The sequence below is a fragment of the Pterocles gutturalis genome, unplaced genomic scaffold (assembly GCF_000699245.1).
Source record: "Pterocles gutturalis isolate BGI_N339 unplaced genomic scaffold, ASM69924v1 scaffold5900, whole genome shotgun sequence".
Classification (NCBI taxonomy): Eukaryota; Metazoa; Chordata; class Aves; order Pterocliformes; family Pteroclidae; genus Pterocles; species Pterocles gutturalis.
Genome location: NW_010143239.1, coordinates 14,862 through 37,001, shown reverse-complemented (window position 1 = coordinate 37,001; position 22,140 = coordinate 14,862). Strand labels below are relative to the sequence as shown.

General features: G+C 41.4%; 1 protein-coding gene across 1 annotated transcript in view; it reads right to left on the bottom strand.

Moving 5' to 3' along the window:
* Positions 1-1,329: 1,329 nt before the first annotated feature.
* The window catches only part of RARS2 (arginyl-tRNA synthetase 2, mitochondrial), a gene marked incomplete at its 5' end in the record, with an annotated part of 35,337 nt that continues 14,526 nt past the window's right edge, over positions 1,330-22,140 (bottom strand). Inside the window, 12 exons of the mRNA XM_010084647.1 lie at positions 1,330-1,504; positions 2,881-2,944; positions 3,821-3,895; positions 6,638-6,733; positions 7,783-7,892; positions 7,989-8,056; positions 10,858-10,982; positions 12,186-12,262; positions 16,401-16,461; positions 18,836-18,931; positions 19,537-19,643; positions 21,542-21,697. Of these exons, the coding sequence (XP_010082949.1) occupies positions 1,418-1,504; positions 2,881-2,944; positions 3,821-3,895; positions 6,638-6,733; positions 7,783-7,892; positions 7,989-8,056; positions 10,858-10,982; positions 12,186-12,262; positions 16,401-16,461; positions 18,836-18,931; positions 19,537-19,643; positions 21,542-21,697 (1,122 nt within the window). The remainder of the gene's footprint in view (positions 1,505-2,880; positions 2,945-3,820; positions 3,896-6,637; positions 6,734-7,782; positions 7,893-7,988; positions 8,057-10,857; positions 10,983-12,185; positions 12,263-16,400; positions 16,462-18,835; positions 18,932-19,536; positions 19,644-21,541; positions 21,698-22,140) is intronic.

Here is a 22,140-nt window from a genome sequence, read left to right as displayed (position 1 = left end):
GCTTACCTAGAAGTGATTAGAAGCAGCACTTGGTCTTTGGTTTAAAAAGTCAGAATGAAAGACTGGTGTTTCTCTTAAGTTGCAGATTTTCTTTCACTTCTCAAATGTTTTTTTATACCTGCTGTAGCTAGTAGAGGGGTATTCTGTTCTGTTCTAGTGTTTTGTCAAACCCCAGTTGTACAAGGGAAGGTTCATCTGTCTTTGTATATCTCTGGCTTAAGTATGAATGAGTCAACTCAGTGTCAGACTAGAAGATTTTTTTCTGTACATTTTACCTCTAAAACTTTTTGTGCCTAACAGTATGATGCTTGAAAAGAGTTCCTGTAACACGTTAGGCTTTGATTTAATTTGAGTGCCAACTGTATAATTTCAACCTCCTCCCTCATTTTCTGAGGCCTCACTCGCGTCAACCCTTCCAGAAACTGCAACTCCACACTGAGGGAAAACTGACTTCAGTGCTTTGGGCAACTCATTTACATTCAAAGTGGAGTCAAAACCATGACCAAGTTTATATCCTGGTTGGATTCCTTCAGACAGGAGTTAACCAGATGGGTCTTACTTGAAAGTGGGGCATGTTAAACACAGCAGTATAATCATGCTGAAATTCTGTTCCAGTGGGAGCGGATGCTCTGCTGGGCCTTTTGCCAGCTGTTCTGTGCATGTGAAGAGCGTGTCACCACCGAGCTGCTCTGGTGGTGGTGGGTACAGCCAGGCATTTCAGAGGCTGGAGCCCACCTGCAATCCTGTACGGATGACACTCGTCAGCAGGGTGATGCCACATCTGACTGTGTGTACGGTCAGGAGGGAGCACAGCAGTTCCTGTTCCACCAGCTGGGCAGCAAACCCTCTTCTTCCTGGACATCATGTCAGTGTGACAGAGGAACAGGTGAGGAACAGGATGTGACAGTTGGTCTTGGCTAATGTTACTGAAGAGGGAGTGCAGCACAACACCCAGGAAAAAAATTCTCTGGTGTGATCTAACTCTGTTACAGTACATAGAGCACCTGTGGCTGTTGTACCATTAGGCCTAAGTACACAATGGCAACCGCAGAAGGGCAGAGCTTTGATTGCTCAGGGCAGCACAGCTAACACCACTTTCTCTATCAGAAGTATGTTGTATTTACAAAGGTAAAGGCAGAGCAGTTCTCTTTTATGGGGAATACCACGTGGACTAGTGTCTTAAGTACACTACTCCTACCAAGTGCCTGGGAGAAAGTGATTATGACAACCCTGGCCTCCCCCAGCATGCCGTGCCAGCTAAGCTCTTTGGGAGTCGGTACAATGGAGCATACAAACCTCTGAGAGCAGACAGCAAGTTTCCAGACCGAGTTAGCAGTGATACACAGCAGAGTATTTGTGTTCTTTTGAAAAAAATCCTTTTACCAAGAGATGCAACTTTACATTGCTCACAGCTTCATTACATTTGAGTTACAGGTGTAATGCCAAGAAGTTTCATTCCGTTGGCTAGAACCAAGCGTGCAGCTTGAAAGAGACAGAGCCTTGCCTGGAAAACAAGAATAGCTGTCAGCTTAGGGTATTGCTACAGAGGAGGGGGTGTAGTTCTCAGAACAGCAGTTAGGCGCAGGCTCACAGAGGTGAGAACACTGTGCACATCCTCTGTCCCCATGCAGGGCGTTGGGATTCCAAACCATGTCCTCTGAGTACGGAGTAACACTAATGCTGGCAGAATCCACAGCAGCTGGTGATAGCCTGGTGCAGTGCCAACAGAGGGATGCTTTTGTCAATGAAGGGAAGCTGGAAAGGGGTGTCCAGCCCAGTCTAGCACCCTCAGGGAAGAGCAATCAGAGGAGATGCCTGCAAGAACTAGCAATGACTAAGAAGTGAAAATCTCTCAGGCATCACAGGCTGTTATAGCCTGAAGATACTGCTGGAATTCCTCCTCTCACTGTACCTGGGTTAGAGGCTGTCAAGCAACTATGGGCTGCTTTGAAAACTTCACTCGTCCTTGTCAATGTCTTAGATGCTACAGAGCTGGCTGTTTGGGAAGGGCTCGACCAACCTTACTCCAAAAAAAATTAGTTCTTGAAAACTGTCACAGTGTAAGATATTTAGAAATATTTTTTTTACTGGATAAGGAACTGAAATTTTCCTTGTAGCTTGGACTGCCTTAGTTGTTCTTCCCAAGAATGCATGGAAACATCTTCAGCAGAAGGAATACCTGTAGTATCTAAGCTCAACTACAGAGTACTGAATTTTTTTCCCTCACAACACAGCTCAACACTTAAATATGATTTCCTACCAAAATCAGGTAGGTAACTGCTTTTGAAATAGATAAAAGAGGAAGTAAAAAAGGCAGTATAATTAGTATATCATTTACTGAGCAGTTATGGAGTCAAACAGTGCCTGGGAGATCAGTAGAAAATAAATTGCATCTAGTTAGAACTCCCCATTAACAGTTGTCAGCCTCAGTGCTTCAGCTAGAAAGGCAGCAGAGACAACTTGGGATATGTAGGTGGCAAGAGGGAGGAGATTCAGTTATTTTCTAATTCTCCGTCTGCCCATATAACCACTAAAGAAAATAGGAATTAACCAGCAAGTTACATGCTCAAATGTTTACTTTTAAAAAGCTCTGAAAGCAAGGCGATGAGAAGGAAAGGGGTTTGACTAGATTTGGAGTAGGGAGCGTTCTGTTTTGGAAAGATCAGGCAGAGCAGCCCTTTCCGGAAGGCACAGCTGTGCACAGCAACCCCTGCCACCCCAGAGCGGTGCTGCCCCTGGGACAGCCTGCCTGCTGGCTCATTAGCCTGTAGGTGCGTGTTCACCCAAGTGACTGCACAGCTGGGTTGGCAAAGACCAAATGGATTATTCCTCCAGGATGCCCTACACAGACTGCAGCCAGGTAACAAAGCTGTGCCATACCTGGGCTAGTTCAGGGGTGCTGCCTTTCACAGGAAGAGTTTTATGTGCCACGGCTGCAAGATGGCTGAAATGGAAAACAGTGAGAATGAGTAAGTCGCTTGACAAGAGCAGTGCTATGGGCTACAGAAAGCTGCAGAACTGGAAAAGCCACAACTGCAGCATGCCAGACACATTTCCAACAGCCTCTTTCACCTTGCTGAAGGAGGGCATGGTTTTCTGTAGCCTGTGTGTTGTCAGGGCATGGCATCAACAAAACGCTCGTTTAAAAAACCCCCAAAACAATCTCTCCACTCCCTCCCCCCAAAAAACCCCAAAACCGGTCTGGAAAGATCCTTGAGAGCCTGCCCTGTCATTCTCAAGGTGCATGATTCCTTACAACATCTTCCTGAACTTGTTAAAGCCTTCCCCACACACAGGCTCTACAGCTTCCTCCAGCAAGTCTGCTCCGGTGTTTCACTGTCCTGTTAAATCAGATATGTCCCTAAGGGGACCCTCCCTACGAAGGTCACATACGCAGTATGACTGACTTACAGTAATAATGTGCTTTGTCCATCTAAACACCTAGGCTGAGATCAGTGGTTAAAAGTGGTCTGGGTAAAATTGCTTAGCTGAAATTTTGAGATTTGAGAACATATCAGCTCAAATCTGCTCTTTAAAGATACTATCAGAGCAGCATGACTTTGAGTTCAGAAACAGGGTTACAGGCAAGTGATTCTTTTTTCTTGAAAGCAATTAGTTTCTGAGGCTCCTGGCTCCTTGATCTCTACTATTTATATTATTTGCTATCCTACTTTATACCTTTCCAGCTCCAGAGAAATTGTCCCACAAATTTACATCTTCCCACAAATTTTTACTCCTGGAAGCAGTGCAGATGTGAGGGCTGCAGAGCCAGCTCAGGAAAACCTGTCCTTACTGGACACAGATGCCAGTATCACCTTACCTCAGTGTGAGGAGGTAGCTGACAATGTGCTTTGGTTGCAGATCCTGAGAAGATCTATACAGGACCTCATCATACCTGTGAAGGAAAGGTTCATTTGGTGTTAAAGTGGTAGGAAGGTGTACACAGATACAAGGCTCGTAAGACTTGCTTATGTCAGAAGACACATGAACCACAACTGCAGAATTAACAAAAATAATCTTCTGAACCAGACCTAAGCCATGTAATTAGCACATAATTGATTATTTCTTCCTTGTTCACCTATTATTGAAAGAGATGATTGCTTCTGCTCCTCATCATGCAAACACTGTAGATGGCAGAGCTCAGGGAGGCAAGCTATAGCAAAGAGAACACAAGAATTGTATTTGCTTCTGAAACGTTATGTCTGGTTTTACATTTCAACACTAATTGTAAGTTCCTAGGAACAAAAAACATGTATTAAATAACCAAGATGATAGTCAAAATAGTCCCTTGGAGGGTGTTGCTTTTAGTAAATGCAGCCTGAAATTTCAAGTAGCTAAAGGGAATCCTGTAGCATTAGGAAAGACAGAAACAAAGTGCATCTACAGAATCCTGAAATAAAATCAACTTATGTAATACAATATCAAACTGGATACTACAGGCAGAGTCATGGAGATCCATGTTTATTGTCCACGTGATCTGCTGTCCACTTGTACACATCATCCTTTTCAAAGCCTGCAAGAAGTCACCAACACCTCTGGGGCTGAACAGATATCAAATTCAAAGTGGACTTCCCGGCCTGTGCTCAGCTCCCAGGCCCATCCCTGCCAGCATGCACAAGCTGAACTTCCCTGGAATCCTCCTCCTTTAAAGGCAAGCTGCAGGAGAACTGGGGAGCAAGCTCTCATAACGAGGGCTCAGCGGTCACCTAAGAGCTATAGCACCAGGGAGGGAGTGCTCCCCATTCCCTTGGTAGGGAAGCTAGAAATTCCGCGTGCATTCAGCAGCTCATCTCTGCCAGCGTGCACCACGTGGCCCCTGTTCAAATGGGGAAGGTCGCTGCCGTTACACCACGGTACAACAGATGTGAGAGAGAGACTCGGGAATCTCTGCATTGTGTCAGGGATGGCTTACACACCAGCAGCTACTGGCCCCTCAGAGACAGCGATGGAGGTATAGCAAATTTGCTATTAATTTAACAAGCCAAATAGCCAAATATAGCATTAATAAAGCTTCATGAAGCAACAAAGCTGGTATCAAATGAAGGGGCCTTCTTTTGATACTAACTTTGTTGCTTCATGAAGCTGCCATTTCAGTGTTGGTTTATGACAACTTATTGGATTATTTTATCAGTTAAATAAATCCACTTCTGCAGGGATATACATGCTATCTTAAATACATTATTCATTAGTCTGCAATGTTAGTGGTATTCAGAACTAGTCAGCTAATTTTAAGGGCAAATGTTTGGTAGTTTTTCAAACTGCAGAAGCAGAGCCATGGGAAGTGGGCTTCTGACAGCTCAGGAATGTTTATCACGGAAACTTTTCAAGAAGAATCTATTCATGGCAAATGACAAGGAGGACTGAACAGCAATTGTTACTCCTGAAATCATGGGATATTTAAATGTGAGTTTGTTAACTACTGAGTGGCTGGTCTTATGGATAACCTAAATATTGCTTTCTGCTGGAAGTAAAGGCCCCAGGAAATGTTTAATACAAATTCCAGATGGTGCTTGGTCAGACTCAAAGGCCTTTGCAATAAGCAGACCTGAAGCTCTGTAAAATAAGAGCCCTGCAGTGGAGCAACAATCTGTTTGAAAATGGACATGTCTGGGATGCTGTGATCCCTGCAAATCAACCTGAAATACATTAACCATGTCAGTTTTTACACATAAGGTGGGGAGCTATACGCTAATCTGACAAAAACCAAGAAACAACCCATGAGTTTTTTGTGCAATACAATTGCACTGGATAAATAAGATGCTACCAGTCTTATTAGAGTGCTGGCTGGTCTTGGTGTTCCTCAAGAGAGCATGCAGGATACGATAAACTGCAGGCAGACCTCTTGAGGCAATCACAGTTAATGGCAGGACTCTGCAACCTACAGTTGCAGGCTGAAAGGAGCCTGAGACTCTGACATGACTTTTGGAAGCCCGAATTTCAAACAGATGCCCTCAAGAAGGCCTTAGTGTGGCCAAAGGAGTTAGCTCTCTGGCACTGTACAGTGCGCGATGCGGTACATAGGACCTCTCACTGGGAATTCTGAAAGCCTCAATTACTTCCAACTCCAGCACAGACTGTGCAACATGGACAACTCCCCTCTCTCTGAATTTTAATTACACACCTATGAAATAATGAAAACAGAAACTGCTCAGCCTTAAGACTGAATTAATGAAGAACATTACTGCTATTAACAGGAATTAGTTGTGCACGTTCAGTAGCTCTGAAGGACACTCAGCTACTGAATGTGCAGGCACATACTCCATTTCACCTCATGCAGGAGCACTTCCTCTTCCTTTTCCCACATGACAAAAACAGCACAAGAAGGACCAAGCAAATCTGCAGCTAATATTTATATAGAGCTTAGCATATTTTCCTGAGGACAAGAAATAACTAAGAGGCTCATGTAACACAGAGTATGTTCCAAATATTGCTTTTTCCCTCATATGGCTCCTGAAGTCCACAAAGATTTCAAGCAAGGACTACTGTTGCAATCAGCATGACCCAACAGACAAGCCATGGCCTGAAATACAGCCATTTTTCTCTTATTATTGTGCAGTCTGTGCCTGCTCAACAAGCTGACAGCAAATCAACAGTTTATTTTAAGGGAACTGGTATTTAGAAAGAAAACTAGACAAACCTGAGAAGATGCTGAAGAACAGAGATGGCATCTGGCTCTTGCAAGCACGCCACATTAACGTCAGTTAGCTGCTCATTCCCATGCTTCTGTTCTAAACTAAGATGGAAGAATGAAAAACAAATGTTGGATGAAAAACCTCTTGTTAGCAAAGCTGAACAAGAAAAAACAGTTATTTGTGTTTTTAAGAAAAAAGGGAAGGCATCTTCTGCTCAAGCTGTATGGAACACACTCAAGACTAGATCACTTCAACCCAAGATAAAAAAATTAAAATTTGTGCTAGCCATTTCATATCAACAGGATTAGAGATACAAATGGACAACAGGTCCAGAAGCTGATGCTAAAAGGACTAGGGATGTAGTCATTACCTGCTAGTTACTACCTAGTAATGGTAACTTAATACCATCAATACCTAGATGATAAGGGAGTACAAGAGGAATACACTACAGAAAGGGATCAGATGTGCATGCCCTCCCTGAAGACCATCTCCTATCATCACTGCCTCAGACAGAACATCAGGTTGGTACAGACCTTTGGCCTGGTCCAGGAAGGTATCTTACATGCTTTTATGAAAACATATATCCATGTCTGCATTAAAAATGCTCTGTCAGATCACTATAACTGATAAAACTGTTCAGACAGTATTCTTCTGAAATTATTTAAAAAAATAATTCAACATGTCAGGTGTTTGACCTGCATCAACAGGAAGGGGTCTGCTTTTAACCCTGGTTACCTACAGCAGGAAATAACGCTAAAAATACACTAGCTACAGTGGTAGCCAAAACCACCTAAGTTCTGTGGTTTGGTATGTTTTACAAGTGTGGGCATTTTGGTTTTTACATCAGTTTCCTTAATCCTAGGGCCACCGTTCTTCATCACTGACACCAACCACACAGAGAAGCTGTTCCTAGAACTGAGAAAGTACATGGGCACTCAGCCCTGTGCAAATGAGATGGAAATTTCATTTTAATTGGCTTGCTCTTCTGGGAAGTCTCGGTGATTCCTATTGTAAACTCACACCTCTGCTGAAAAAGTGAACATGTGTCATATTTTAGGAAGGAGTTAACACTACTACTTAACAAAGCAGTAAGCTAATAAGGTTAAAATACATGTCAAACTGTACTTCTGCACATAAACGCTCGTCTTACCTATGGAGTCTGGCATGAGTGTACTGCAAGAACACGCCTGTATCTCCACGACTTTGAAGAGCTCGATCCCAGCTAAACTGATAATCAGATGACAGAAGGCCCCGGAAATCCTGGAACAATAAATGAACGTCACCTAGATATGGCTCTCCATCTTGATTTTTAACTTTTCCAAGATGCAAGCACCTTGGGAGGCAGCTCAGAGTCACCTGAATTATTAGTGCTGCAAGACCAACTTTCTCTGCTGTCTCCATAGGGTCTTCTATCTCTCTGGTTGCTGAAGAGAAACAGAGAAAAATAAATCATAAGTCTGTAGTAGTGGAACAACTCCCTTGCTCAGGCTTGGGAGATGGCAATAAACCAGCATCTTCTAAAACTGTGAACTAGCAATATGGAAATTGTCAGAATGCATATGTCAGGATGTCCAGGATACAGCTCTTTCTTAAAAGCTGAGATACAGCTGCTTCAGATGGGCTTTTCCCACTCCCCCTAGTACATGTAATGCAGATTTTAAGGTCAGAAGGGTTCATTACAATAGGCTAGACAGACTACACTGAATTCCTCTTCACAATTCAGACAGCCAGTCCCTAAGATCAGGAAGAGAATGACAGGGCAATTCAAATTTTTTTAAAAAACTTCAAGCGCTAGGGAGGAATAAATAGTCAAAAAAAAATTGTTACAATGGCTAATGGAGCACGGATTTACATTTAGGGAGTATTCACACCATCCATTGTAGATATCTAAATTGACTATACTCAAGAGAACCTGAACTGAGAGAATCACAGAATGGTTTGGTTTGGAAGGGACCTTTAAAGATCATCTAGTCCAACCCCCCTGCCATGGGCAGGAACATCTTCAACTAGATCAGGTTACTCAAAGCCTCATCCAACCTGGCCTTCAATGCTTCCAGGGATGGGGCAGCCACAACTTTTCTGGGCAACCCAAGTCTCTCAAAACCCTCATCGTAAAAAATTTCTTCCTTCCAATGTAAATCTACTCTCGCTCAGTTTAAAACCATTGTCCCTTGTCCTGTCACTTACAGGTCCTAGTAAAAAAGTCTTACTTATAAGCTCCCTTTATATAATGAAAAGCTGCAATAACAACATCTCCCTGGAGTCTCCTCTTCTCCAGGCTGAACAACCCCAACTTTCTCAGCCTGTCTTTATAGGAGAGGTGCTCTTGCCCTATGACCATTTTCATTGTCCTCCTCTGGACCCACTCCAACAGGTCCATGTCTTTCTTGTACTGGGGACCCCAGAACTGTACGCAGTACTCTAGGTGGGGCCTCATGAAAGTGGAGTAGAGGGGGAGAATCACCTCCCTCAACCTGCTGGCCACGCTTCTCTTGATGTAGCCCAGGATACAATTGGCCTTCTAGGCTGCAAGCACACACTACCAGCTCATGTTCAGTTTTTCATCTACAGACACTCCCAAGTCCTTCTCCTCAGGGCTGCTCTCTATCCATTCTCCACCCAGCCTGTATTTGTGCTTGGGATTGCCTTGACTCTTGTGCAGGACCTTACACTTGGCCTTGCTGAACTTCATGAGGTTGGGATGGGCCCACCTCTCAAGCCTGTCCAGGTCCCTCTGGATGGCATCCCTTCCCTCCAGCACATCAACTGCCAGCTTGGTGTCATCCGCAAACCTGCTGAGGGTGCACTCGATCTCACTGTTCATGTCACCAACAAAGATCTTAAACAGCACCGGTCCCAGTACTGATCCTTGAGGAATGCCACTCATCACTAGTCTCCATTCAGACACTGAGCCATTGACCACAACTGAGTGTGACCATTCAGCCAATTCCTTATCCAGCGCGTGGTCCATCCATCAAATCCATATCTTCCCAAATTTGGGCACCAGGATGTCATGCAGGACAGCGTCAAACACTTTGCGGAAGTCCAGGTAGATGATGTCAGTTGCTCTTCCTTTATCCACTGATGCCACACATGAGTTTGTAATAGCTTCCACTGTGTATCCATACACTTTTCAAACATTGAAGAATTTGCTGAGTCAGGGATTTAACATTTCTAATTTAAGAAAGGGGAAGTAAGGCAGGAATTCAAACGGAAGGGGGTAAATTTCTACAAGCACAGGTAGGACTTAGGTTCTAATGGATAAGCTCTGGGTAATGCTGTAGTGCCATCTGAACACATTACTTTTAGCTGTTCTTTGGCCTACTGGTTGTGCAGTGGAACATGTGTCCGTACCTTTGCCATGTCAGTTCAGTCCAGCATAAAAATAAGTTTGCTTTGCACTCAGCTATGATACTAACCTTTAAACTGAAGCTCTAAGCTCCATTCCTCTCTGCAGTAAAATTGGTTTAGAGGGTCACCCTTCTATCATTGTGCCTGCCCCCCCCCTTCTTCTTGTCCACTCTACAAGGAAAATTATTTCGATTAAAAAAGCTGAGAAGGCAGAGCAAGGAAGATGCACAGTACTTAACCTGATCGGTTCATGGATTCAATGCAGCACTTAACTCCAGAAAGCACAAGAGGGGGCAGCATTTCACTAGGAACTGCTTGAATCTGTACTGCATCAAGAGGAAACCGCTCTAGAGCCAGAGCCCGAGGAACAAGGAAACGTCACCTTCAGCAGATTCCGCTGCAGAGCAGTGACCTCCTGGGGACTTCAGAAACAGTCATGAGCCTGGGAGGATGACAAGGCAGTAGTTGCAGACAAGCTACAGTAAATCCTGGCAGGGAAAACTGTCAGAGCTACAAATCCTTGGGATGAAATCCGACTGTTCCCTGAACTCCAGTCCTTACCCCACTATTGACTGGTTTGTCCCTCCAGAAAAAGGCAACTGTTGTCTTCCACAGGCAGGTACTTCCTTCCCAGTGCAAAAGTATGATGAAATAATTTCACTGCATATTAAAATGTGCAAATCTGTAATTTAGGGAAGTTCACAGAGTTGCAAAGGATTATTTTAACATTGTTTATATTATGGGAGATAAAAGAAGTACACCGATCAGGGCATATCTCATTCGTCTGATGCAGGGAAAAGTGAAGGGTAGAAAAGATGACATGTTTTTGATCAACACAGAACATCAGAAGAAATTAAGACCTGAAATAGCTAACTTTTTGCAGAAGCCATGTTTTGCAACATCCTTGAGCGAACTTCATTTAAAACATCTTCCAGAAAAATTACTTCTCCTCTCCGAGTCTTCATTCCTTGAACTCGACCAAAAGACACATGCTGGCACCTGTGTTGAAAAGCAGCAGGACCCAAAATTACATTTTAATCAAGAGAAATGTTTGCAGTGTTTGTTCAGAGCTGGATTCTTACCAGGAAACAGCAATAACAGCTGAATAAATAGCGCTCCAACATGGGAAGCTTGGTGATATTATCAGTAACTCTCATTTTAGCAACCAAAGCTCCACACTTATTATATAATGGGAAAATTATGATCAGAATTATGATAACCTGGTCATTTGCGTGCTCTTGGGAACCTCTCTTGCTACGAGCTTTAGTACAGAGGACTCAATGTAATACACTGCAATAAATTGAGGATAGGTAGGATGTAGAGAGATCAAATTACTGTGGCAACACAGATCTGTTAATAACATTAGACAGGGAGTCATAATAATTCTATTGTGGCCACATTAAACTAAAAGTGTAATTAATCATTGCTAATAATAAAACTTGCTTCTGCTCACAATAATCCCAAGCATTATTCTGGATCCATAACCTAAGGTAATTTTAGTGCAACCTTAAGTACTACGAAAGGAGGCAGTCTAATATTCCTGAAGGCTAAAATCCTATATTTAACCACAAAAGACATGCAGCCCATCAGAGAGGAATATGATTTAGTCTGCAGATCCATTATTGACCTTTGCTCAGATGCTAACAAGATTGGTAATTACAATGAATAACAGCGCAGATACAGTTCCCTTCAATAGATATTTCAAGCCTGAAGCATGATTCGAACTCAGATTCAGATCTCTGCTAAAATATCATGCTTCAAGAATACTTGCTCACACAATATCCCAGAAGCTATACCATAAAGTCTGCAAAAGATTGTTTCCTTTTTCACATCAAGCAGTTACGAAAGACCTGTTAATGAGAGACAGGGCTGTTTTCACATCCTGAGCACTTGGCGATGTCTCCATTTGCAAATAAAGCAGACCAGCAAGAGTGGACATACAGGGTGAAAAAGGCTGGTGCTGAAGACCTGAGGCCCAAGTTGCAGACAGTTCTGGGGGTTTCCTATTTTTGATTCCTCATTGGACTAGTATTAGTTGGGTCTTACAGACCAAATGTCTGCTTGCACTCTGGAGTTCATTAGTTGCACACCAGAATCACACCTTGTAGCTTAATTTCATTCAAAACATGATGTGCTACACAATCAGGGGACTCTCTTCAAAAAAAAGAAAAAGGTATATAATTAAGATTCATAAATACACACCTTTCTGCCCAGTCATAACCCATGAGCTTCAGCATTTGGAACAAATGTTGGAAGTGATTACTTTGACTTTTATCTGTCTAAGGAATAGAATTGGTGCATATTAGAAAACACTCCAAGTTTGCTAAGGATTAGCATTCACCACACAAACACACAGTACCACAGATCTTGTAATTCACTGCAAGCAGAATTAAGACCTATGAACACAGGCAAGACTTGAAAAATGTAATAGCTGGAATCTATGGCAACAGGATTTTGCATCTTTTCAGAAAAAGTAATCTACCTTTTCAAAAATGCTTATTCCTAGTCATGAAGGCAAAGCCATGAACTGAAATGAAACCTTGATGTTCTTTAGTTTCACATAACCTGTCAGCTGCCCATTAGACAAAATACCTCCATTTTCACTTCAGAGCCTTGCTGCTCTTCTTATATTCCCATGTTTTTACATCACCAAACTTCAAGGTTCCTTTGCCTTAGGAACAGAACACCTCTTTGGGTTCTCTGCCTGCAGAACATACTGGGTTTCTATTGTCTCCAGCATGATTTGTAGAGCTTTGCCTCGTAAGTCAGGTGCATAATTTTTTTAAAAAGTACAAATGATCACATTTTTATATTAATAATGCATTTTGTGCTCTTTTCCACTTCCAATTACTCTCTCCTATGACTTAAGGCAGTTTCTGATGGAAGTTTCATGTCTAACAATTATCTTCATATGTGTTTCCAGCTACAGCTGTTGCTAAAAAGTTCACTTTCCTACTTAGTTGCTTGGACTACATCAAAGACTCCTTTATCCCTCCTTAAAAAACACTCCAGTGTTAACCAAATAACCACACTGTTTTCTTATTTGCTTGGTGTTCCAAGGCACAGAGTGGGCAGTGAGTACTTATCTGCATATTTTCTCAACTCTACCACTGCATCAAGCCTCAAGCACCTGCCTCTTCTTTCACAGTGCCTCGTAATCTGCTCTGCTCCTATGCACCAACTCTCTCTGTGCAGATTCACAGGCAAGGCTGATAGATGGACAGTGGTGGTCAGCATTTCAAACAAGTCCTTCCAAGCTCTTTGCCAAGCACCTTACATATGAGAGAAGCATTCTACCTGCAACAAAGATGTCTCTCACTAAAAGATCTCACAATGAACTTTACAAAGTTCAGATTAAGGCCAGCTCTCTGTACTGGCCAATGCTGCCTCATTGTTTCCTCTCCTCCCCTCTAGCTCTGAATTCATGTCTATTCTCCTTATACGAGATCATAAATTCCATGACAGAAACTGGTTTTGTTTTGTGTGCACAACAGCATGTCCCTCACCACCTGGACCATGATCTTAGCATTTAAAACCCTCTTTGGAAGACTGCAGTCTTTTCTGAACTTGTGAGCAGATATTGCAACAAATCATGAGAACACTCACTGACAAAAAAAAAAAAAAAAAAAAAAAAAAAAGACTGCAGTCCTTCTAAGACTTAATTGCTTCTTTGTGACTGTTCATAGAGCAGGATTTCCAGCTAAAACTAAACTAAAAGCCATCTTAAGTTTGTAATTACTTGTCTTGACTAATGTATATAGAAATAGCATACAGGAGAATATTTAAAATCATTAACAGGAAGTAATCTAATAGATCATTTTTATAATCCTGAGGCCAAGATGAGAATACCTATCAGGCCATACAAGGTGAGTTCCAGGTTTCAGCTGGCCACCTGAAAATTAAGCCAAATCCTGTGGTTTTGGTATGCTGTGTGATACTGCAAGAAGCATAACAATGTGTTTATTATCCTTGGACACAATTCATGTAATTAAAAATGCATGAAAACCAAATTTGCTAAGAAGCTTGGAAATAAATAGTAGCAGTACCACGTAACTTCATCTCTGCCTAGAAGGAGTCCTCAAAACATGGATGTATAAGTAGGTAAAAAAAGGTGAACTTGCAGACACTACCATTTCATAAAACTATTTTTTTGTTCATAGCTTCATAGTGTGGCAAAAATAACACAAATGCTCAAAAAGATGATTTGTATTATGAATAATAGCAGGTTTTTTTCCTTACAGGTCCCAAAATTTTATGCGTCCAAATGTAGTGTAAGTGGTTAGCTTTAAGGAAGAAGTTTGCAGTCTGACAGTATGGATATTTAGTCCTTCCTATGTAAAAGTGTTTTCGTCTCTTGTTTTGAGTGCAACCTTCATGCATTTTATAATGCTTTGGATATTTTGATCATATCACTGCATTTTTATGAAATAAGTAGGATTTTTTAAAAATACAAATTGGTAAATGCACTGATTTACAGCATTACAACTAATAAACCAAATTAAAGTTCTTTTAAACAAGTTGATCTCATGAAAATAAGATGATCTGATGGAATAAGACTCAAAAGCCTTCAAATAATTTTCTTGTAACAAGATCAGGACTCTGAAATCAATTTGTATTTAATACTTAATGACTAAAATAATCAATGTTCTTACTTAAACCCATGAAGCCCTCACCTCTAGTGACACTGAGTAAAGTCCTAACCCACTACAAAGCACTGCCACAAAACAGCAGCAGAGCTCAGCCAGCTGGCAGTTCTACTCGTCAGGCTGACTATCCCACAAACTCTCCTCACCATTCACGCTATCACCCTCTCATTTTACGACCCACTTTCTCAGCCCTCAGAAAGTCAGAAATGATAGAAATACCAACCATGTTATCCAAAAACTATGCAACCTTAGCAAGGTTGAGAGAACCAGACTAGGGAGGCTAATCTGTCATTTCCAACTTGAAGGAGACGCTGATTATAATGGTCACATCTGTCACGTTACAGTCTGGTTTTGCTGCGTGTCTGTTTGCGCTAGGAGTAGATCAAACGGGCACAGGCAAGCAAGTGAACAGTTACCGGAGTTCAGCTATGAGCAGCTAGTCCTCTCAAGACTTCCAGACTTGTTCACTCCATTATAGCTTAACATTCAGCCCACATCCTAATTTGTGCAAAGTACCCACCCAACTATTTTCTTTCTTTCTAATTGTTCCTTCTCCCTAGGTCCCTACTGGTATAACAAATACAAATAATTACATACCCATATGAACTAGGCAAAAAGTTTCCTTAACTCTGACTGTCTTGCACCTTCACAGCCACACTGCTCTTTGATGCCAATGAATCTACTATGGTCCAGTCAGCAGAGCCAAAAAAACCTCCCACCAAAACCAAACAATTCCCCCCAAAAACCCACAACCAAAAAAATCCCTGTTCTATGACCACATGTGGGAGTGACAAGCTACTGGAAACTTCCTGCAGACTGAAAAAAAAAAGGGGAATGTGCCTTAACTAAAAGTTGCGCTTTAAACTATCTGGGTATTTAATTTTATGTTTATCAATCTCTCCCGCTCCCCTGAATCATTATATTTGTTACATGATATTGGCTTTTGAAAGAACTGTACCAGAGAAGATTTACGGGCATTACCAAACACATCACAAAGAACATGCCAGAAACCTAGAGATTTTTTCCACAGGTCATTAACTGACTTCACATAAAAGAGCATAGTTTTCAAGAAGTCTTTTCTAAATCTGGGAAAAATAAAATTTAAAAGCATCATGAGGTATGTCTTTGATGATACTAAAGCAAAAAAAAAAAGCTTCAGACAAGTGAGGAAATAATCATGCTATTCATTACTAATACCGTTGGAATTGTTAAAAAGCAAAATAATCCATCCAAGAAATATAAGATTTCCTGTCTACAGTTGCTTAGTCCAGACTGATTAAGCAGGACTTTATGTACAATTTCTACATAATGAGACAAAGGCACTGTTCAAAGCCATAAAAATTTACATTTCAGATAAGCTATCAGGACTTTAGAGTAGACTTACATTCATTTTAGAACATTAATTTTTAAATTTCTAAATTAACATTTTACAATGCCTTATAACACTAACAGCTTTTTCTGACTTGTTTAAATATTAATTAAACATTTATATAGAAAATACAATGTCAATTGAGTAAAAGTTCCTTTAAAATGAATTGAAATTGATTTTTAAAACACAGAACAATGCCAGAGCTGATATTTTCATTCTGTGGTTCGTGAACTGAAACAGAACCAAGAAACACAGCCACACTGAGGCAGAGCTGCTGGGCAGTAAGGGCATCTATTTTACTGCCAAAAATATTGTGCCGAAGCCATATTGAGAGCAAGAGGCCCCCTGGATTACTGGTGAGAGTCAGGCTCAAAAGTGTTCCATGAATCTAGAATTACTTACCACATAAATCATAGTATCCCAGCTATGCTTATTCATCCGGTCTATAGCAGCAGCAAGATCTCTGAAAGAGATAACAAGAAACTATTTGGATTTTCACTCAAACATACTTAATTATTTGCCCCTTGGGAAAATAATCTACTCTTACGGAGGGGAGAGGACTGCCGGATTAGAGGGATCCGTGTATGCCTTACACAAAAGACAACATGTATACTGTGTTCATGACTTTAAACCACCAGCTACGAAAATTACTGAGGAAACAGTTCTTATGCACAGAGTAAGTCTGGTCTCCGCCTACTGGGACAATCAATAAACTGGGAGACTTGAGAGAAACAACCCTCTCCTGGAAAACTAGCCCAGTGCTCAGTGTTAGATCATATGATAAAAAGTCCATCTTCACACACACAAAGTAGTGCAGAGAAATAACCTGCTTGAGCCTGAGCCCTTCCCAGGGCCGTCAACAGGAGATCCATCAGCCCACATCCCAGCCTGAAACCAGCTCTCCAGACCACCTTCTGACTGAAGGAGGTTACTGCTTAAGTGACATGGGACACATGGGATGCAAGGAAAAAGCATTATGCAATTGCACAAGACTTATTATGGGATGCTTAGGGGAGGAACCAAAGATGGGAAAAGAGAGGGAGAAAGTGATAACAGGGACAGGTGGCTTGTAAACCAATTGCTGGTTAGTATGTTTGTCTGATTGTGCCCTGCACCTAATCAGCACAGTCCGTCCTGTCTTCTCATTAAACTTCATTTTAGACTTCTCCTGGGTGAGGGGCTCTCTGTCTGCATGTGTGTTTGGAGGTCTAAGCATCAGTAACTGGACTCAGGGACTACAGCTCATACAAGCCATGCATCTGTGGTGCCAACAACTGAAGGGACTGGAGATAAGAGAAATTAAGTGATAGCAACTGGAGTCTGACCATGGGTCACACAGGAGCCAAGGTGTCTCTGCAGCCAACAACTGGAGTGAGGGCACACACATCCACATGTGATTTACAGCAAGTATCAAGCTGAACTAGCCAGCAAGTAGGTGAAGTGCCCTGGGAGCCAGGTAAGTGTGTGCCTTCAAAGATGAGACACCCAGAGGAGTCTGTAATGTTGGCACTGGGATCCAGGCCAACTGCTGGAGAGACTATGAGGCTTGGGGGTTAACCTAGAGACCCACCTGTGTACACGTGTGTCTCTGTGTAGGAGGCAACAGGGGAGAGCGAGGATCCAGGCCCAGCTGCTGGATGGACCACATGTCTAAGCCCAGTTACTGGAGGGATCCACTGTGTCTGTACCAGAAACTGGAGTGGGGGCATGGGTGTGGGGGGCTCGCATGCCCAGGTGCCAGCAAGTGGGGAGACCTGGGGATCCAAGGGCCAGCTAACGGGCAGAGTGAGTGTTGAAGCTCAGCTACTGGAGGGATACCCATTGTACATACAATACATATGTGTATTATTTATGTAAGTAATATGTATCACATACATACATGTGTGTATATACCCACATAACACACACATACATGTATATTTCTTCACACTAATAGATCTTCATCCTAATCAGCCAGAGGGGAACAAAATGAAGCCATTCATGCTGTGTGAGTGCTGTCTGGTTTTGTCTGTGTTGCCCTGTTTGGTTGGCTGTATGTATATATATGCGTGTGTGTATGCATGCGTATGTGTGCCTACTGGGAATAGGTGCTTGGCCTCGCTACTGGTTGGACCTGTGGGCATGGAGCTGTGGCCACCTTGCCTCTATCTGGCTACAGGATTCAGCAGCTCCCTAATGTGCTGGACTGACTGCAGGATCTCTCGATTGCTCTTGTCCTGAAAAGATGCACACAGTTTACCCTGAGTGCTAGACATCTGATTTATTTACATTACTGGCACAAAGAAACTGGTAAGGCTTCCATCTTAAAATATCCAAGAGGAATTTTAGGATACTGATGACAAAGCAGGGAAACAGTGATAAAATTGATGGTACAGTGCTGGTGGTCCACTGAGTCAATGAAGACATGGCTGAACAAGTCATTTTTTTTTTGCATCACACAGTCAAACATTTTAAGCACAGGTCTTTCTAAAACCTCCATTATTTGGAAAGTGTTTAAGTTTTAAGTTTTTGTTTAAGTGTTTAAGTGTAAAGTTAAGAGATTCCAGCTTTCTTTTCAAAGTCAGTAGCTGGAGAAAGTGTTATGATTTATGGAAAGAGGAGACTCACTAACAAACTGTTTAAGGGGAAGAAAACTATTTAAAAGCGGTTGTTTTTCCAGAGCCATTTTCATTCCATTGTAGTTAAATTGCTAGTTCCAGTTATGATTACTCATTAGTCAAGGTGTTCCATCCCAGAAATAAAAAGCTTCAAAATCTGTATTATCAGTTACAAATGTACTCATGTACAAAAGTTTACTGGCAAAATAAATGGCAATAAACACAGATGGGCTTACTTGCCTTGTTATATAAAGAGATGTCCCATCACTACGCATGACAGTGGAAAACAATGAGAGGTCTTTTTTTTCTGAAAGATCCACAATTCCTGTTCCTTCTCTGTAAAGTGAGAGAAAACACTGAAGTAACTGCAAGCCAGATCAAATATACAGGTAAGTTCAGATAAGACAGAGGTCAGAAGCAAAACAAAGGCCTCTTGTCATGGAACCCCCCTCACTTTAGACAATCTCATTCTTTTCTTTGAATGACTGTCTCCTTTAAATATTTTTGGAAGACTATTCCTCTAAGTTTGTTGTCACCACTGCTGATGCTAGGGAGCAGCCTGAATCCCATGACTACAGCTTCCATCCCAGTTGAGACAGGCAGCTCCTTCATCAAGGCAAGGATCTCATTTAACTGCTCATTAAATGGCACACACAGCTACCAGACTAATTAACAGCCTAAAAGGCCATTAGGAGTTGAACACTATCATTGTACTTAATTTGCCAGGGCCAGGCATCTGTGCTAGCCACAGAAAACACAAACTTAATTTTGAAGTGTGACTGCACAAATCCTGTTGGTCTTCTAGTAGAACAGTTACCAAAACAATCTAAAGAAAGCTATTCCCCTTAGCTTACATACAAACCTCACTCATCATATCTCATTTGAAATGCAACTGAGATGTTAAGTAAACTATACCAACAGATCGAATGATGAGTTCATACATTGTTTTCTGAAGGAGTCCTTTATCCTCCAACATCTTTAGAACTTCCTGGGACTTCTCTTGGTAAAATGATTCTCCAGAATATTCATCAAAGTGCACTCCTAGACGCTGAAAGTTCCAAGAATATCAAAGAAGGGTAACATTGTTAAGATTGAGGCTAATGATTTCTTCAGATTAAGTCAGATGATAGGTCTGCGTCACAGGTCAGATGGAGTGTAAAGATTAATCTTTTTTCCAGGAAATGTCACTTCATTGTTAAAAGGAAAGGATGTTTGGATTTTTATTTAATTGAGTTCTGGATTAGAATTAATCTCCTTGAGTTGAATACAGTGTTGATATTATGTTCATGTGAAATTAGGAGTAAACTGGAGAGAGCAATTATTAAAAAAAATCAGGTAGTTCTCTAACTTGCTGTGCTGGAGGTGAAATCAGTGGACTGCAGAGAAGTTACATGGACTTGAAAGCAATCCTATTTTAAAAGGATGTTAAAAGAAATTTAAAAAAAAAAAAAAGCAGGAGCTGCTCAGAAACATTGCTGAGCACTCAGAAATCACCATTACAAGGAAGGCTAAGGGGACACCTAGGAGAGATAGGATGACCTTAAGTGTGAAAACCGAGTGAAGTGTAATAGCACAAAAGACAAGGTCTTTAACTGAGGGCAGTAAAGCTGTCAGTCCATCTGCTCAATAATTATTAGTTGAAAAGGAATTGGGAGAGAAAGATCATGTGATCAATGATGAGTGACCATCACGATGCAGCTGCATACACAGCCCAATACCCACTTCCCCTAACAGGTCAGCTTTCCACTAGAATTATCAAGGTTGTGTCACTTAGGAGATCTTAACTTAGAGTACTTGGCATGAATCCAGTGATATGTTTCAGGGAAGAAATTAAAGCACAGACAGGTTATCTGGATTACTGAGGAAGGGGCAGGCCATTTCTCTTTTATCTTTGCAATCAAGGAAGAAATAAGACATGACCAATTTCTACAAATACATCAAGAGGAAGGAAAAGGAAAAGTGCAAGTTTAAGTAAAGAATAATATTAGAAGAAGGAAGTGGTATAAAATGAGTCACAAATTCTTTGAAGCTGTGAGTCAGAAAAAAAAAAGGGCACTCATTCCAGAATTTCATTGCAAGAACGTGGGAAAGAGAAACAATAGTTGGCTGTCAGATGGACTCAGTTGGTTCTTGAGATTACACAGTATTAATACCAAGAGCCTGGATTCAGTGAAGGCGTATCTCATTCCTGTTTTCCAAATTAACAGGATTCATTTTGTGGTCAGTGGCACAAACACCTCCCACAAAACAGTGGACACTGGCTCCATTCTTGAGACTACAGTATGCAACAGATGGCTGTGTATTAGCCCAACTCAGCTTGCAGGTAGCTTACACACTGATTACTATTGTAAACTCCTGCTGCTATAATTGCTTACATTCAAGTTAATATGCAACATATACAGCTCTGCATTGTAACATTAGATCTAAAATGTGAAAACATAGTTAACTCCTAATAAAATTTATTACATGGAAACTGTTAAATATAGTGGGTTGTTGCTGACTTCAAAGACAAAGCAAAACGGAACAGTATTTATCTCACCCTAATTTGCTTTGTTGGTTAGCACCATACTCCTAGCTTCAGGGCTTCTGAGAAGGGAGAATTAGTCTAAGGGCCCATTACATGGACTCCATTAAATAAAATGTATCTAGGTTGTCAACAACTAAAGTGGTGGTCTGCTTGGATGTTAAATCAACTACTGTGCTGTTTCCAAACAGAAAGGGGGACAACCTGGCATACTGAGAAACATCTTCCCCACAACACTGTAAAGTTTACTGGAAAGGCAATGAATTGAAAACATTACAGCAACCTCTGTTCCCAAGTCGGTTCACTGCTTGGCAGTTTCTTGGATGGAAAGGTTCTGTGCACCCCAAATTAGACTGACGGAGCAATAGATAATAAGAGACCATTTTACCAACAACACAGAAAAAGCAGTGGACAATTTGTACCTTATAAATTCTGACATATTCCTCAATAGTGAAGTCTCTAAATTGTTTCCAAAGTGACAATGTCTCCTCATCGTGTTCCTCCAGTTTTCTAAAGAAATCTTTAACCAGGTTTTTTGTGTTTTCGTCTTCTGCTGCTTTGTTAATCTGCACATACACCTAAAATATAATGGCACTGAAATTGTTGAAGAAGTATAATCCTCTCCTCCGACAAAAATAAGGAAAGTTCTACAAGAACAATACAAAACAATTTAAAGATGACATTTGTAACATCAAAATTTTAAAGCCATGTTAAAGGAACATATTTCTTATTTAAAGGATGAATGAGTAGTCCAAAATCCAATAGGAAAATGTACAGCTTGTCCTGAAACAAGACTAATGCCATAATTCCTCACTGCTGTTGCTGTCTGCTTCCTAACCTTGAAACAACAGCAGCAGAATATGGAAGAACTAATTTATGAATGAAAGGGAAACCCATCACAGACTTTAAAATCAGAGACTTTACTTCAGAGGACCACAAAGTCGATAGTTATAACAACTGCACTGCCTAAAAATGAGATGGCAGTTGAAGCAGCAAAAGACTATAGACTCAATGTTTTACA